An 18,522-nucleotide genomic window follows, 5' to 3' on the forward strand; every position below is an offset into this window, starting at 1 on the left:
AGGTGTGTCAAAGGCCCCCACACGGCCTTTGAACCTCAGCCGGTGGTGGAAAGCCATGAGAACACTGACACCGAGGACAGGACATTCCTCGGTGAGGGATGGATGGGGCCGGAGGGCACTTGGTTGCACCCTGTGTGTGCAGCAGCGTCATAACTTTGGACTTGCAAAGTGAAGCCCAACTGCACCGCTGGCGGTGAGACCCGCTCTGAGCTGCCACTGTTACTGTTCCAAAGCAAATAAGTCTAGAGCTAATGCATCTCCCAAGGAAAAGCCATGCAGATTCCTCACTTGAATGTGACTATTGATAAGTTGTTGGGGTTTTTAATTCTTGTTTCTTTTAAAAAAATAATGCCAGGCTGAGCCCTTTCTGGGAGACAGGCACTTTCTTGTTTCTATTGCTTTTGGGTTCTGAAGATTTTGTCTTCTAGTTTTGCATAAGCACAACAAAATATTGCCTGGGCAGTGCTCCACAAAGCTCAATGGACTCCAGTGGGATAGTGTGACATGATCTGAGATGATTTTCCAAGGGCAGAGGCGTTAACCATATTGTAGCATCTGTGCTGTTCTTCAGAAGCAGAGCTGGGCTTTTATAGGAACAACGTCGCACGTTCTTGTTCAGATGCAGTCAACAGAAAGATATTTGAAAACAAACGATGCAACTCTCCTTTTAAAGTTATTGCTTGCTGATGTTTGAAGCACAGCCCTGCCGGTTCCTTCTACCAGTGAGGAAGATAAATTGCTTCAGTTTGAAACAACCTTTACAAACAACGTGTCTTCCAGACTCAAAACTGTTGTTATCAGCCAGGATGTGATATGGATGCTGCCTTGCATAGGGAGAGTCCTCAGCCTCGCGCACAGCTACGTCACACCCTCAAAGAGATCTGTACCACAGGGACAGTGCTGATGGGAGGATTTCAGCTGAGCCACGCTGATTTTCATCACACGATGTGCTGGGGACTACAGGTTTTTCTCAAAAGCAACCCAAGCTGGGGAAGGGAAGCCTTAACTCTAGAAATATCTCAGATAGTGATACTCTGCCTGGGGACTGGGTGCACCAGGTTTGCTGTGATGGGGGAGACCTTGCAAACCTGTCTTGTGGGCTGCTTTTAATCTTCCAGTCTCAGTTCACAACCCTCAGGCACTGCTTCTGAGCTCTGCTTTTGCCCATCTGTCAGCTACTGGTACCTGGATCAGCCAGGCTTGTGGGCTTTCCCTGCAGAAGCGAAGCTTGCCCATTCCTCTGGTGGGGTTTCCAAACCAGGGACAGAAGGCTGTGGTTACTCTAAGTCTGCTCAGATGGCCGCTGAAGGCAGAGACGGAGGATATTTCCAGCAAATACTTGGACAGCGGGTAGAGTTAAGTTAGCGTGCCCTGCAGCAAGGCTGAGTCTGGCAGCTCTGCTCACTACACACAGGGATTACTGGACTGCACGGGGCAAGATGCATCCAAAACGCCATTCCTTGCCTGTCCGAAGTGTGTTTAATGCATCCAGGCAAACTTGGTGAGAAGGTGTTTATTGGGTACGTTAACAGGAGACCTCTCAGGGTTGTCACTGTCCAGTTTACACCTGTTAGAGCCATTGCAGAATGGAAATTGGATGCTCTGCATCATGCTACTTGGTTGCTTTTGAGAGACCAAGAACAGAAAAAAGGAATTGGGAAAACAGAGAAATAAAAGAAGTTTAATATCTGCTAGTAATGGACTGCTTGTCCTGACACTTTGCCCTGAATGTAGCCTGCCTGAGATTTGAAATTCTAGTTATATTCTGGGAGGCCAATATGCTGCATCTCTTGGCTTGCAAGGAGGGAGTGGAGTTCTGCAATATTTGGCCTTTTCTAAGGAAGCAGAAAAATGAGATTTTGTTGAAAGCTTCAAGTTCAGACAGTGAAGTGGAAATCTGGTCTGTTGCCTCCTGCGAGGGACAGAGAAGCTCTTGGGAAGCCAGTGGCAGAAAGCACCGTGTAGCCCCAGAGCTGGTGTTCAGCACTAACCCAGGGCTTGGGGAAAGTGCTTCTCTTTGGAATTACCCTTCTGGTTTGTGCCCAGTCTTAACTCTTTAACAGGCATGTACATAATGGAATTCATTCACTTTATAAAGTACAATGAAGGTGCTTTCCAAACACAAAATATTTAGTGTAGCATAATACAACAGTGAGGGCCAGAATGGCTAGTGACCTTTAATGCATAAAGTAATAGCTGGAGATGGATGAACTAGAAGGGAAATAGAAGTTGTGTCTGAAAACATTTGAACAGCAAACTGAAAGAGCTGCCTCTTACAACTGGAGGGTCTGTAGAAGTGCTCAACTCAAATGAAGGCTGCTCAGCCTTGCTCTGAGATCATCTCAACAAGGGACAACCCCTTTTTGGTGCCTGGGTACCTAATCCATGCATTACTGAAGTCTGACGTATCTGTGTTACCAACTGGTCTTCATCTTGCTGGAAGTGGATCATTTAAAGAGCAGTGCAGCTCCTTCCACATGAGAGTTCATGCTCGCTTAATATCAGGAGGTTTTTTGGGTCCAGCAGATTTCATCAGATGTTGCTGACCTGCCAGATATGGATCCTGCATCACCGCAAGAAACCGGACGACATTTAACAGGATGCAGCAGAGTGCAGGGCAGATGCTGCCAGCACTGTCACAGCATCTCTGTCCAGCTTTGTGACTTTCTCTTCCTTTCTTTCTCTTTGGCATAAAAGAAGGGGTGCACAGAATAACCATGAGCCGAGGGTCAGAGCAGTTTATGTTGCAAGACGTCACTTGCTGCATCTCTGCTATTAGGACACTTTCTAATTAGAAATGAGCTTAAATGCCCCGTGACTTTCAGGGCTCTGAGCTGCTGAGTTACACTGCACATTTGTTCTGTGGGGCAGAGGGGAGGGAGGCAGCAAAGGTATCTTGGGGATCAATCCTTTTATTTTAACAAGAGGGTTTGCATTTCTGAAGCAATGTCCTTGCTGAGTCCGTCTTAGAGAGAGCTGGCTGTTCTCCCCGGACACCGTCACTTGCAGAATTTACTTTGTCCTGTTGTGGTGATGAAGGGGTGAGGTGACACTTGTAGCTAAGACAGAATTACAATTCTCCGTTCATTCTCTGAGCACTTGTGCTTTGAATGGTTTATCACGGACTGCATCCGTCTCCAGAGCCCTCATGCCAATGCTCTTGACTTTTCTGAAGAGCCTTCTGCCCTTTGTCCTTCTGTGCTTTCTCACTGGCTTGATGAGCTTTTGGGCTCTCTTACGTATCTCATGTGAAGGTAGATTTTCCTTTCTGCTTTAAGAAATAATTCTGAATTGCTACTTCTACGTTGGTAGTCTGTTACAGAGTTTAAAATGGGAGTGGCTTCTGGTTTAAAATAAAATAATTTCATAGATGATTTATCGATCATTTTCCTCTAGATTCCAAAATAGTTTGGAAGCCCAGAAAGGCTTGAGTTTGGGCCTAGGACCATAGACACGATCAGAGAAACAAGGGGTCAGTAACTGGTCATCTCTCCTCAAGACCCACCAAAGTCCTACTCAGGCACTTTCACGAGTGCTAATCAGACACTGGGGTTCCTGCAGTACTCCTGAAAACAGTATTTTAGGGCCAGCCCCTCGTGCCCTGCTGGCTACACTTTAATTAAAGAAGTGGAACGCAGTCTGCTGTGTTTTAGATAGGGGATCCTTTCCTGCATGTGTACGTCTGCCTGTTGCCACTGCTGCACCTAGTAACCTTTGAGTAAATCATACCATCCTTTCGGTTGGAAGAGACCCTCAGGATCATCGAGTCCAACCATAACCTAACCTTAACCCTAGCACTAAACCATGTCCCTAAGAACCTCATCTAAACACCTTTTAAACCCCTCCAGGGATGGTGACTCCACCACTGCCCTGGGCAGCCTGTTCAATGCCTGACAGCCCTTTCTGTGAATAATTTTTTCCTAATATCCAATCTAAACCTCCCCTGGCACAACTTGAGGCCATTTCCTCTTGTCTTATCACTTGCTACTTAGGAGAAGAGACCAACTCCCTCCATGCTCTAACCTCCAACTGCTTTCAGCTCCTGGATGGGCTGTAGTTCTTTGAGCTCTATGAAAGAGGGAAATCAGGTAGAGGAGAGTGATCCAAGCGGTTCCCTATGTATATGCACAATACATTGTACATATACATGCTCCTAGACACTGGAGAATCTGTATGGACAAAAGGCCTGATGGTCTCAGTATGAGAAGATTTTCACTTGAAGATCAGAGTCAATTGCGAGGTCTGGTGTCATTCCTTCCACTGTTTGTACAACTTCCCAAGCCTTTGTGCACTGGATAAGTCCTCAAATCAATTAACATTTCCCAATTTTGCAGATCCTTGACGAATGGTTTGGGCGGACAGTCATCTGCTCCTGCGTGAAGCTAAGCTACGACCACGCACAGAGTATGATCGAAAGCCCCGGGAAGATGTTCTCACCTGAAGAACTTCCCCCTGTCTCCCCTCAACACTCAGTAGCTGAGATACAGCAAGCTGTGCTGAACCTGCATCGAATTGCCCAGCATCTCCGCAAACAGCGCTTCATCGATGGTGCTCTGCGCTTGGACCAGGTGAGTCCAGCCCTTGCCAGGGGCTCCTGCTCCACTGAAGCAGTTTCATGTTGTACGCCCTAAGGATTTCCTCGTCAGTCTGAAAACTCAAGGGGGAAAATCGGGCTGAAATAGAAAGGCAGGTTTGTGTGCTAATGTCGTCTGAAAAGTGGCATCAAATGATGTACCAAAAGCACTAAGTAAAGTAAGATCAGAGGAAAAAAGTTCCTGTTTTTTAAGGAGTGTTCCATCTTCCAACGTTTTCAAAATCCTAAAATCCTGGTGGAGTGGGTAAGTAACTTACACGGTGAAACAAATCATGATGGTGTCATTAATTATCAGGCAGTTCAGGTATCCTTAGTGCACTTTTCACTGTGAAAGGCTCATCCTTCACATTTATTTCTGTGCTTGCAATACTCGCGTTTTCCACAGCTTTCATAGCAGTTCTCTGGGCAGGGAAAATGACTGTATGTTATCTAAGCTAATGCTTATAAGCATTGGGTGTGTTTCAGAGAAAGAAATGCTGCTGAGGAGGCTTTTTGTCTCGGGTGATTTAAATAATCTTGTATCAGTTGTGATATGTGTCATTTCTATTTTATAAGTAGATCCAGTTATTTTATATTATCACAGCAAAAATACTTTTGCATTTGAGGTTCAGCTTCTCAGAGGTGGTTTATGACAGTTTTTGTGGATAGGAGGTTCCAGTAATTTGTAGAACCCAGTGGCCTTCCTGAGCAGGAGGCAAAATAATCTCTTAATATAAGGAAGCTCTATTGTTTCATTTTGCAAAATGAACATGAGTCAACATAAGGATATTGCTGAGATATGTAAACAGGACTATTGTATGGAAGAGATATATTGTAACCCTTCCATTTTACTCAGAATTGTAGTGTTGCCTCCAGTTGCAGCGAAGTCTAATTTTAGAGAAATCATTGCAGGGCAACAAGAGCAAGAAGTGTCTATAATCTGTGACCTTCCCCAGCAGAGCACATGGCTTAGTCTGGCAAAGCTGCTGTGAAGAGGGGACAATGTGTTTTTCACCATGTCCAAGGTGGACAGGATGAGACATTCGTATCTTGAGTTTCAGTAGAGGAGGTTTGGGTTATACTTGAGGATAAACTTTCTGTGTAGCATTGTGGTGTCTGAGGCTATCTTGCCTACATCTGTTGTAGGAGGACCTGGAGGACTGGTTAGGCACATGTAAGTGACCCTGGAGCAAGGGCATTTGCTCAAAGGAAATAATCATTCTTAAAATTATATTCAAATACTTTTTGGAAATCGGACTCCCACTTTGAAGTCATGCAGGATTTTCTTAAACCTCTTTTGGAACAGAGGCTTCCCTTTTTGAGGTTTATCATACAATGGCTAATAAGCCGAATGCTAGAGAAACATAACAAACCTAGCCTTTGCACTTGATGAACTAACTGGGAAGCCTTGGAGATGCCTGGGTGGGAACAACCGTGCATGGTGACTGGGAGCTGTGGCCCAGAACGGTCACCAGTGGCATTGCACAAGTCGCACAGTGCAATGCTGAGTGGTCACCGAATGTGCCTGAGTTGAGTACCTGCTGTCAAACTAACCTCAGAGAAAATATGTTTTAAAACAGCTGTGACATTTTCAATGGGAAGGTTTGGCCAGGGAAGCATCCTGCCCCAGTGATACCCCATAAAAGATAAGTGGTGTTTTGTTTTGCTCTGTGCTATTACAGAGGAACCATTAAAGAGAACGTATTGAAGCATCATTTGTGAGACGAAGGTTAAAAGTCACTGCTAAGGGCACCAGAGAGGGCTGATTTCTACTCAGCCTTCTTCCTAACCAACGTGATAAAGTGAGTTATGTCTCATAAGTGGCACTTTATGCTGTGCAGAATCTCTCTCCCCTGGTAAGGGTGTCAGAGTGAAAGTAATGGTCTTGGAGAAGGAAGTATATTTTAGTTCAAGGGACATTTTCAACATACTTACTCTTTTCAAGTGCTGCCTTGATAGTTGCATTTTGATAAATTACACCATCCCCAGCACATGGAGGAAGCAGTTACTGTAAGACCTGAGCACGAGTGGTATGTGAGGGATGGGTGTGTGGACGTGGTCAGTGGCGTATGGCTGGACAAAGCGATCCGTAGCTTTTAACAGAAGGAGATGAGTCCCTCTGCCTTTGCTCCCCCACTTCCCTGAGTTCCCATGGACTCAGTTGTGTGCTGGGTCTGACTTCCAGCCCCAGGCGAGTGAGTGAGGGTGAGTCCGAATGGGAAACACACCTTTCTAATCGCTGGACCTCTCACTGATTTCCTGTTGAGTAATGTCAATCCTGAACAATGGAAGAGAAACTCCAGCAGGAAACTAGGGGCAATGAATTATCAGATTCCAAATAAATATGTGAACGAAGGAAATGATCATCCCACAGTCTTACAGGAGGGGATGGCTGGGCAGGGATGACTCCTGTGCTTTTTTTCCCAAGGGATGCGAGCCCTCTTCCTATACATTGCATTATGTTTGAGAGACTCTACCTTGGGGTCACTCCTGATTGAACAGTGATACCTTTTTATATTTTACTTCCACCCAGCTGTATTTCAGCCTGATGTGCTCTCGTGCTTCCTGTTGGTATCAAGAAGATCATTGTGGGAAGAGTCTCCCATCTTGCTTTGCCACTGGCCGTGGTGGCCTTGGGCTGATGCTCTCCCTGCCTGCCTCAGTTTCCCCTTTGAAATGATATTGCTCTCCCCCATAGTATCCTGATAACTGAAAATCTATTCCCTAAAACTAAGAACATCTCTCTCGTGAAGCCATTCATGGGCATGGATTTATAACTGCAGAAATACTGGTTGTCCAGGGAACACAGGATGGCTCCAGTCAGATGCAGCAGTGTCAGGCTGGCTGTGCTGTGATGAGGGGAATGTTTCCCGTTTGAACGTCGCTGCTGAATTTTTATGACCTAGTGTGAGAGCAGCATCTGCTTGCCCATGGTTTTATCTTTTAGCAGTAATTTTAGAAACAGGAATCTCTGTAGATCAATGGATGAAGTTTTTGTTGTTCTTTTTTTTTTACTAACTTGGGAATTACATATCTAGGTCGCACAGAAGACCTGGAGACAAATTACAGAGGTAGCACACAGTCTTGAAAGCTTAGGACTTGTGGATTCACTGTCAGTATCTATGTATCTCTTTGGGGCTGTGTCATTTTGAATTCCTGCTCCAGTTCAGTCCCGGCCATGGCAACCTACATCCCTGCCACCCTTTGTCCCAGCTCCTTTCGTGCCTCTGCAGAGGTCTGTAGGTGAACCCTGCTGCATTGGACCTTGGGTCTGAGGACCTTCTTGGCAATTAGAGCCACACATCTGTCTCTACGTGGGATCTCGCTGTCCCCATAGGCCCCTTTTGTGGCTTTTTCCCTAGAATATGGTTTCCTGTGCTGCCTGGTGACTTTCTAGGTCCAGAAGACATCTGAGCACTGATTTTTAGAAGTTCAAAGTCTTTGCACCTTCAGCAACTAAAGAGCTTATGAAACTTTGTCCACACAGCCAGAGATTAATGTATTTCTTTTCCTTCTCGTTTGGAGCTGCAGCTTTTAGACGTAAAGGCAAGAGGTGCTGTGCACTGTGGCTTTGTGAAAAAATGTTCAGATATTTACAGCATTGTCTTCCCTGCCACCTCCTTGCTGCCCAGGACCGTGAAATGCCACCCCTGTGCTGTCCTCTCACAGCTCCTGCTGCACCCGCACTCTAAATTGGAGCAGGGATCTGACCTGGCTTAGAAACCAAAGTGAGCACAACCCTCAACTTTCCTTTTTTTTCCTGGCCAGGTTACTTTGAAGCTGGATCGCTTCCCCAAACCACAGCTTTTAGAAACACTAGCCAGAGAATCAGATAGAAACTTGCTTTCAACAAAAACCATCAAGTTTGCAGAAAAGCTCATTAGCTCAAGCTTGCCTAGAGGAGACCTGCTGATAAATGGTTCTCTTTTTGGCCTCAGCAGTTTATAAATGAATCACGAGGACAGACGCCTACAAGAAGACAGGTTAAAAAGGATTTCTATGCATATTTAAAATGAGAGCACCCTGGGATGCTGATCTGTCTCTATGACAACTGTTTGTGAGCTGAGCGGTGGCTTTTGTTGTGCTGGTGATTCCGCCTTCACCAGTGCCCGTACACCTGGGTGCTCAAAACGTTGGCATTCACCAAAGTTCATCGTGAGAAGAACCCAAAGTGCATTTGCGTTTAGACCGGTTAATGGCATTTAATTGTTTGCTAGAATAGCTTCTCTACTTGTTTTCTGCACAACAGACATTCAGCTTTGCAGGTGTGTGCGAAAAGGGAAGAGCAAAAAGGATTAAAATGGCAAAGATGAGAATGTTATGCAAATTTAAGGGTTGAATTGCTAGTAAAACGGTCTTGCTTTTGCTTGCTCCCAGCCTGCATGCCGTGCCACTGTCTTGTCATCTGAGAAAGGGTTGCTTTTCCCTGTGGGTCTCTATTGTTTTGAGCAACTTAAAGATAGTAAAAATTGTACCACACTGGAGACCTTACCTACGGTCTGCCCGGTGGCTGCTGGGGCTAAGGAAGTAAGAGATCTTTGAGAATAGCTTTTTTTAATTGAGGTTGGTGGGACTCCTGTAGTAATAAAGTATTGCTGCTGCTGCAGGAAACAAGCTTAAAGACTCCTAACACCAGAATGTGCACAGAATACCAGCTCCAAAACACCCAGGTGTGTGCCATACTGGATACATTAACCAGCTCTGCATAGTTTTTGAAGCTCTCAGAACTGGCTCTGCCTATTGATGCAAACACCTCTGAGAAGTTGACTCAAGCCATCCACACACAGAAAACCAGGAGGAAGAAGGACATTGTACGTGCAGGATGTGCCATTGTATGTTGGGAAATTTCATATTTAGTTGTGGCTAATGGGCTAGGACAGAAACATTTTTAGACAGTAGGTCCTGCTAATGTTGTTTAATTGGAAATCTCATGAGCTGGAGATTAATTACTATCACCATTAACATTTTCCAATATGAATGACTGTGGGAAATAATTATGGGAAGTTGTTTTGTCATATTTCCTGACTCATATCTGTACAGTAAACATTCAGGTCTTCTCCTCTTCTTGCTGTGTGGAAGTAGTAAATGGTTCTACTCTGGTTAAACAGACACGGTATGCAAAATAAAATATACTAATATAAAAATGGAAGGCACTTTGGGGTGGAAGAACTGTTTAGATGGGACAGCAAAGGCCTATAATGTTGTGTAGACCTCAGTTAACAGAATATGCATGTGTTTTCCCTACTAGCACAATCTTAATTGATGTCTTAAAATGCTGTTGGGGCAGGAAGGATGTCCTGGCCTGAGTAACCCCTGGCGTGATGCTGAGGTTTTCTAGCCACAGCTGCTGTCTGTGCTACCCCCGCGCACTCTCAGTGCATGCACCTTCTGGGGAGAGGAGTAAATGGCTTTGCTCCAAGCCTTGACCCTTGGCTGTCCTCGTGTCTCCCCAGGGAGCATGGCTTTTGTTGGGTTTTTGACCAGTCTCAACGAGAAAGTCCTGGTGCTCATCTTCTAGGATGCGACATTGGTACCGTATTCATCCAGGATTTGGTTCCCTCGGGGTAGATTCAGGTGTGTATCCCGACACTTGTTTCAATCCATGAGAAAACCCAACAGACCCATTTATAGAATCCTGAAAACTGCCATGATACCTCCTGAAAGAGGCTGTTACAGCAAGAGCACACGAACGTGGCAGCAGGGGCAGGGTGGGCTGTACGTATGGTGCTGTAAGATAAATGGAAATGCGGACTGACAAGGAGCTTTCACTATTCACTTGCTATCACAATTCCACCATTGTCTGCTCTTTCTCTTTGATGTCTGGTTAAAGAGACACCGCTGATACCCAGAATGGGGACAGCAGGTGCTGTACGATCATTATGGACAGTTGCTTATACTGTGTGATACATAAGGCAGCTGGGGGGAAGTTGGATGTATTTGGAGATTAATTTCCTTTGGGGATTTTATGTCTTTTTGCATAGCCCCAGTTAATATGTCAAAATGGGCATCCGAGGCCACAGCTTTGTGCTTGGGGATACTGCTCTTCCCTGCAGGAGTAATCAAAATGCTTTTGCAAAGGTGTGTTAGTGAAGTAGGAGTGATTTTTGAAATGTCTTTCTTACAATACGACAGGGAACGTGATACTTTGCAGGCAAACATGAAATGTCGTCGTTGTCATCAGGATCAGTAAATGACTCAGGTCGGGCAATTTGCGCACACACTGAGGATCTGTGCAGGAAGGAAGCACCGAGGGGTCTGTGTTGGCTGAGCATCCTTCTTCTTGCATGGAGATGTTTGCATCGCCAGTAGGTTTTAAAATACTTTGATTAAATTAAGATTTTGAGTGGAAAGTCCTCAGAATCTAATCTTTTGCCATGGGATTTTAATAAAGTCCTCCCAGGGGTGTGAGTAGGATTGATGCTCTTGCACATATCCTGCCGTTTCCCGATCGTTCTTTTAGAGCTGAGCAGCTGTGTCCCAGCAGGAGCAGGTGGTGAAGTGGTCAAGCTGGCTCTGGCGGGAGGGGGGACTCGGACGCTGGAGCACAGGGTTCGGCTGTGGAGCATCGTGCTGGGAGCCACCGCAGCCGGATGTCTGGGCAAACACGGCCAGGAAGGAGCTCCCCACACAGTGGTGCTCTGGTGTTAATTTACCATCAGTAATGCAAGAGCGGATTCACAGAATCACAAAATGTCAGGGATTGGAAGGGACCTCAAAAGATCATCCAGTCCAATCCCCCTGCCGGAGCAGGAACACCTAGATGAGGCTACACAGGAAGGTGTCCAGGCGGGTTATGACTTTTTTCATCCTGGAGTAAGTATTCCAGCCACTCAGATATTCAAGTTCTCTGGTCACGTACGAGTGTTTTGCTTCCAAACAAACACAGCTTAACCCTTGAGTTTTATGTAACCTACCATGGACCTGCAAGCTCAGAAGCTTCTCCAAAACAAAGGGATCTTATGTTTTAATTTTGAGATGCTGCCTGTCACAGCAATAGCTTTTTTCACCTGCGAGCCCCTAGCAAGTGTCAGAGGGGAGGCCGGCTCCATCCTTCCAGGCGATGAGAGCGGCATGAAGAGCAGTTGCCAGAGCTGACGTGGTGAGTTGGTGGCAGAGCTGGCAGGACAAGCCTTTTCCTGATTCCCAGGCCAAATCCAGGGCTTTAGGCCAGCGCTGACCATTCTCTTCCTCTCACATTTATTACTGGAAGCTATTCAATAAGAATTGGTCCTTTTTTGTTTCTGCTGTTTATTGCTGGCCCAGTTAAGGTAATGTGTTTTTTATACCAGTTCCCCAGCAGGTACTTCTCATGGTGCAGAGCAGAGAAACGAACCACATCAGCACGAAGGGCCAGCGCTTCTCTGCAACACAGAAGCAACCAGCGTGTTTCACAAGTGGTCTCTCTCCCCAGTCCTTTCAGCTCTCAGCCTTTGCCCGCGTGTGCCGCTGTCCCACGGACGTCTCTCTTGCTCACACGACACAGAGCTGCGATGGGCAGTACTTCGTCATACCTCCCAAATGGCTTGGCTTTTTCTGTCGATTGAATCCGGTTGGTGATCAGCTGTTGTAGAAGAGGGGTGAGCTGGTAGTCATGATGTGCTGACCCGCAAGTAGAGTTGAAAGTGCTTGCAGGTGCTCCGTATTCACACATGAAGTAGACATCTCTTGTTTTCCTGGACTAGCTGGACACAGATGGATTTTGCCCATGCTCGTGTATTAGGCAGCCTGGGGTCGCTTGCAGGGACCTCAGACAGTGCTTAATAGCATCTCTAGGGGAAAGAGAGCACATCTGTGGCAGGTGGTGGCTTAGTGTGATGGAATGTGTCCCAAACGTGAAGCTGAGAGCTGAGGGGAACAGAGTTCAGTGCTGGTTCCAGCTGAGCAAGCTGCTTGCTGGTATTTTTGAGGTTGGTAGGGAGAGAAGTAGTGGCTTCTGGTTGTGTGAAAGAGGTTCAGGATGGCAAAACTGTTTCTGAATGAAGCAGAAACAGCTGGCTCTTCATTGTCTCTGATAGCAAGATAGATAAAACCCAGGAAGACACGTTTGTGTAGAGGTGCATGTGGGCTGAGTGCTGGGAGGAAATTCTTACTTTACATTTTCTACTGAGGAAACAATCCTTGCTCTGTGAGTCTTGCCCTCCAGTTGATGATGTTTTTCTTCCCTGATGATGAACAGACGTCATCAGAAAGTCCTTGTTGTTTCAGATTCCATTTATCACATAGTTGAACAGAGACTTGACAAGTTTGTTCTTGTTTTTTTTTTTTTTTCAGGTATTAATTATAGCTGACTGCATGGTTAATCCATCACTCTCTTTGGATGGGGCCACTGGGTGTTGAGTGATGTAACTTCAAATGTGATCAGTCTGCCATAGGTGAAGATGTAGCAGCTCTTTGTCAGAGCCAGTTCTGTTTCACCTAACAGTAAATGGAAGAAAGGCTAATTGTATAATGAGAAAAGACAACTTTTGGAAGTAGATGAAAGATTCAGACATTGCAGTTCTGTGATTTCTCATTTCAATTCCAAAGTGAGAGCAGAGGAAAAAATTCTTGCTTTCTATGACCACAACTCATTTTATCAGGTGTTTCTGAGTATGATCATTCCTCCAGAGTCCTGAGATCTTTTATCTTTTCTCATCTATAGCATACAGATACTGAAGTACAAAGAAGCTCAGAGAGCGCCTGTGGTTTCCACAGTCCCTTGAAATGAGGCTACAAGAGTCTTCACCAAAATCCCAAGAACTAAGCAGAGGATGAAGCTGGTTCTGCCCCATCTGAGGGAGCCAGCACCTCCTGAAGTCCACCTTTGGGTTTATCTTTAAATATTCAAGTCCAAGCCCATGACTCCTGAAATTATAAGCCCTGCTAAAGTTTGCAGTGGTCCATTGGGAGCACATTTTGTTGAGCAACCTCTTGGTTTCATTTTGAAAGCCAGTGGCTTGGAATCTGTCTTTAGTAGTCTAGATCAGTTATCTTGCCCTTCTCTGCATTTTGTAATAAGGAAGTTCTTCAAGCACATAAGCATAATTCAGAGCATAGATTTCCCCTAAATATGTAATTGCGTAAAATGGGAGCCTAAACCCTGACATCTAGAAAGTTTGTTGGTTGGTCCACGTTGCACTTTGTTTCTGAGATTTGTCCATACTTGACATTTGAGAGAGATCTCCTGCTTGAATGTGCTCCTTTGTGCAGCGCCGTGTTCATTTGCGGGAGACACTGATTCCCTGTTGCTTCCTACTCCCATCCTGAGACACAAACACCCGTCTCTCCCCAGAGATACGTATTCACAAGTTGTTGCATTGTCAGTGCTCTAAAACCTGACAGCGGTATTAAACTTTGCCCTCTGAAGGGAATGCAATCTCCAGTTTGGATCTAGGCTGGTAGCAGATATATTGCATTTATGCTAATTAGTTACCAATCAAGCTGGTGACAGTTCATTGCCCATCTGTGATGAGGTACCATTGAACTGATGGTCACTTGAAAACTAAGCAACAGGCAGCCAGAAAGTAGCCTGAGGAGTTTGTTGGACTAGAGTGGTCTGAGAGACTTCAGACATCTGGAAGAAACCAGCCGTGCAAAATCACTGCAAAGGGGTTTTGTGGGTAATGCCTTTAAATGGGCTTGAAAAACTTGTTTCTGACACATAAATGCAAACTAACCAAGCAGTCACTATTGTTTGGGTTTTTTAAGAAAACCAATCTAGCCCGAATACAACAAAATTCAATTTGTGCCTTCCTTGACAACTGAAGTAAACTGGCCACGTCGTGGAGTTGATCCCGCTGGTCCCGCTGACCCTCGGGGGCTGCAGAGCTGTAGCAAATCAGGTGTCTCATGGTAATGCTGCCGTCGGCCCTGCGACTGAGAAATTCTCAGTCCCGTAAATCAACACAAGGTTTTTTGCGTTAGCTTTAAGGCTGCAGTTTCACCTCAATTTCAAGGTCTCTGTTTTAATCTCAAGACTCTCCTTTTCTGAGAAGAAACCTCATTGACTGAGCTAGCACTTTGCTTCTGATTAGCATGTTAGAGTAGAGCCTGAACCCACAATACTAGGAAATAGAATGCTTAAATAGCTAAAATGGGATTTTTAAAAAAATGCAATTTATTAAATGATTTCTCTGTCAGTGATGTGTTTAGCAGGTATGGAAGACAGAATGAACTAAAACAGGCTTTGGCATTTCAGAAAGTGAGTCATTTTTTCTGTTGCATCATGTATAAACTTTTCCCTTCTCATGTATGTATGGTTGAAATTACTTTGAGGTTTTGAATTTTCACTTCAGTTCTCTGTTTTTTATTATTTTCAAGCATCACTGAAAGTGATGGTTGGTAGTCTTTAATACTGCATTCGCATTGCTTTGGTCTTTAGTTATTTTTTTTGAAACAAGCCAGTGGGCAACGTATAAGTGGTTAAGTGAGCTGAGGAGTTACTGTTTTCTCGTGTTTAGGTGGGACTAAGAGGTAGGTGTGTTGATGGATCCATAATGTGGTGCCAAGGGGTGCTTGCTCTCAAAAAGCCTTTAACAGGGAGGCAACCTTGAAATCCTTGTGCAGGGTGGTCATCTCGTTTCAAATTCTTAAGAAGCATTTGTACAGGTTCCTTGAAATCAGTTTAAAGACCGTGAACATGAGTCTCTTCTTAAAAGAGTGCAAAGCGGTGTAAAACCCTGTGTGATGAACATGCCGCTCACAGGGGGATCTTGCTCTCGGGTTTGTTCAGTCCTCACCTGAGCTCTGATGATCACCATGCTGGAGGAATGCTATAGCTCAGTGTCCCAGGAGTTTTAAGATGCATTCTAGAGCAGGCAATGAATACTCAGAGAGGCCAGATAGAAATATGGCATCTAAATGGAGTTTCCACAGGTCCTGCCCTGCACGGAGGCCAGCTGGTCTCCACATGCCAGGGCCAACAAAATGATGTACACGCTTCTTGGGGTGAAGAAGTCCAGCAGGTGGAGGTGTGTTAAACCTGCCCTTGTGTGCCCACATTGTAGGGAGAAAGTGGCTACTCCTTAGGATGAACTTGGTGACCTTCTTTCTGAGTTCATAGCTACCATCTGCAGTTGAGCACTGCAGGAGAGGGAGGACTTGTCCTCACCCCCACATAGCTGGGCAAAGTAACATTATCTGGGCTTCATCCCTTCCGGAAAATTGTTGAAAGGCTGGCAGCTTCTACAACCCACTTTGGGTGCTGAGTTTCTCGCAGAGCTTTGGCTTGCTGTGTTGCAGGCTGGGTTCATCCTTGCTCATGTTGTTTGGTAGATCTGTATTTTGCTTTGGACCCAGCACTGAGGATCAGTGATTTTGCTACAAGTAGCCTTTGTAATAGTGGTAGCAGAGTGATGAGTACAAAATACAATTTGAATGAAGACGACTTGCTGAAAAGAGCTTAAACAGCCAAGAAATGTGTGCCACCACAGGCACTCCTCCCAACCCTCGTTAATTTTCATTTTGAAAAAGTTACGTTTGGGGAGGGTCTTTTTTTTAATTTGTCTAAAATAAAAAAATCTTCCCTCTTTCATGGAGCCGCTGCCCCAAATGTTTTTAGAACTAGCAGGCAGCTGCCTGGTCTACCCTGCTTGGTTAGAAACTGCCTTGATCTTCAGTCTTGGCAGATCCCGTGAGAGTCGATGAGATCTATTAGGAGATGACTCTGGGTTATGAGAGGGCGGCATTTCACAGCCTGTGGCTGTCAGCGGTGACAGCGCGGCCCCTGGAATGTGCTGTGTCAAGGCTTGAGCTGCAGTTATGGCATCCAGGAAATGTAAAGCTGGAAAAGGCTTTAGGAGATGATCCTTTCCTTTTCCTGGCAATAGCAGGAGCTCAGCTGGCAGCGTCCTGTGCCATATTTGCTGTTGCATTGTCACCGAGCCTTGGTAGCTGCTGGGACCTGTGGAGCCAGAGTGAGTCCCTCCTGGGGTTGTCTCCCTGACTTTGGCCCACTCGGCCATGCAGATACAAAGTGCATGGAAGAAGTTTGCCCTTGGGCCTGTCCCCGATTAGTCATTGCCTGGAATGTGAAATACTAAAGACCTGCAGAAACCTTGCAAGGAGTTTGGCTGAGCGTGCCAAGGTCCTCTGGGGTAGGGTTCAGCAGTCTGAAGGGCTCACCTGATTACAGCAAGGTAGTCATGCAAAGTGACTCACAGGAGATTATCTTTAATGTCATCGAGTGTTTCTTCTCATTACACTTGACCAAACAACCTGCTGGCTGCTGTTGTAACGGGGTTTTACTTGAGGTAGCTGCAGTGCGGAGAAATGCCGGGGTGTAAGGTGCCCTCTAGTGCAATCCGGGCTGTGCAGCTCAGCGCCGGGGCGGCTGGGCGATAACCGGAGCGGGCAAAGCCTAGCAGGGACCTTTGCTCTTCAGCCGTAAGTGGGGATTTCAGCCTTAGGTTGGGTTTATGGAAAGCAGTGCGAGGTTTGGTTTAGGGGAAAAAAAAAAAAAAAGGTCCATTTGAAAAGCAATTTGTTTCTACTTTCTGTGAGCAAGGCTTCCAAATGGAATCGGTCAGTTCTGCAGTACAATCGACAGGACTGGAAAAAAATACCGAGTGAAGTAACACAGTGGCTGTGGTAAACATGAACTGAGGCCTTGGAAGTAGCTAATGGCATACCACAAAAGAGTCTCCTTTCACCCACCACGGGCCGTGCCAGCAGCGAGCACTGCCAGCGCTGGCGTCTAGCAGAGGAAAGCATCATTTGGCTCCCTTTTGGATTTCATTACTCTTCCTGCACTCCCTCCTGCTCACAGCAAAAGCCTTTCCAGTTGTAAAGAAGAAGTTGAATTAACTCCCTCCGTGTCAGTGATGGATGAAGCTCTTTCTCCCCTTCAAAGAGGCGAGCCGTGCCGGTGAATGCGGGCCAGCGGAGCTGAAAAGTCCCAGCAGAACAGGGGAGCCCGTGGGGTGACCCAGCTGTCACGCAGGACACCCTGGGGACGGCTCCCGCCGGTGTCCTGTGAGCAGGGAACAAAAGCCGCTCTCAAAACGCTCTCCCGGCCTTGAGACTCATTTTTTTTGTGTGTGTGTGTCTCACTTTCAATGGACTTGGGCACATCCCTTAACGCCCGGCAGCCGTTTGTGTGGGGTTCAAAGCCTCAAAGGCTTTCGGAGGGTGCTCCTCCGCCCTGCACAAAGGAGGGTTAGCACGCCGGTGCTTGGGAGATCTGCTTTCAGGCGTCCATGGCTAATCATATTAAAGGTGACCTCGTGGGCAGCACTTTCCATTGTTGCCATATGTTTTGTCCAGTGCTTGAGTGATGTTGCGCATTGGAATGTATTCATGCGTCGCCTAATTTAATCACCAGGCTTAATCCCCTCTCCTGTTCTACACCCTTAGAATTTACTGGCTTCTTTCTAGCCTCCTGTGCATTGTCTGGGTCTCCTTCACAAGCTAATACTGATGCCTGGAGATATTTTTATTTATTTATTTACTTTCAGACTGTATTTAAAAGAAATAATCTCGACAGCAAACCCAACCACCTTTCCAAGGGATTGAGTGAGCGCAGTGGATGCTCCAGGAGGCTGATCCTTCATCCCTGTGATCTTTTTCTTCCAGCTTTTCCATAGAGAAATTAAGGATTAGGCTCATGGGTTTAAAAAAAACCAAACCAAAATACTACAAATGGAAAAATGACTGAGAAAGTGCTGTGTCTCCTTTTAATATTGTTGGAATAAATAACTAATTTTAAGAACTTGACTGTCTCTATAAAATACGGTGTTGGTTTCTGCCCTTAAAACTTACCACTTTGGTATGGACAACTCCAGTTCCAGGACTGCCTGGACAAAATTAACCCGACAAAGCCCCAAGTCCATCAAGAAGGGAAACTGGAAAGTTTGATTTGTGCAGAAGTACCACAAAAACCAGAGAGCTCTGCAAGAGCTGCCATGCCCTGCAGAAGCCAGGCATTTCTCAGGAACAGTGCTCTACAGACTGTCTTTTAAGGTTGATTTCTA

At 45.8% G+C, this 18,522-nt stretch overlaps 1 protein-coding gene across 2 annotated transcripts in view; it reads left to right on the plus strand.

Annotated features, from left to right (window-relative positions):
• Positions 1 to 18,522, plus strand: part of DIS3L2 (DIS3 like 3'-5' exoribonuclease 2) — a 193,069-nt gene that overhangs the window by 124,160 nt on the left and 50,387 nt on the right. For both annotated transcript variants that reach the window (XM_065640190.1, XM_065640191.1), the window contains one exon: positions 4,335 to 4,568. In XM_065640190.1, coding sequence (XP_065496262.1) covers positions 4,335 to 4,568 — 234 coding nt within the window. The remainder of the gene's footprint in view (positions 1 to 4,334; positions 4,569 to 18,522) is intronic.

This window comes from Caloenas nicobarica, chromosome 8, assembly GCF_036013445.1.
Source record: "Caloenas nicobarica isolate bCalNic1 chromosome 8, bCalNic1.hap1, whole genome shotgun sequence".
NCBI classification, from domain to species: Eukaryota; Metazoa; Chordata; class Aves; order Columbiformes; family Columbidae; genus Caloenas; species Caloenas nicobarica.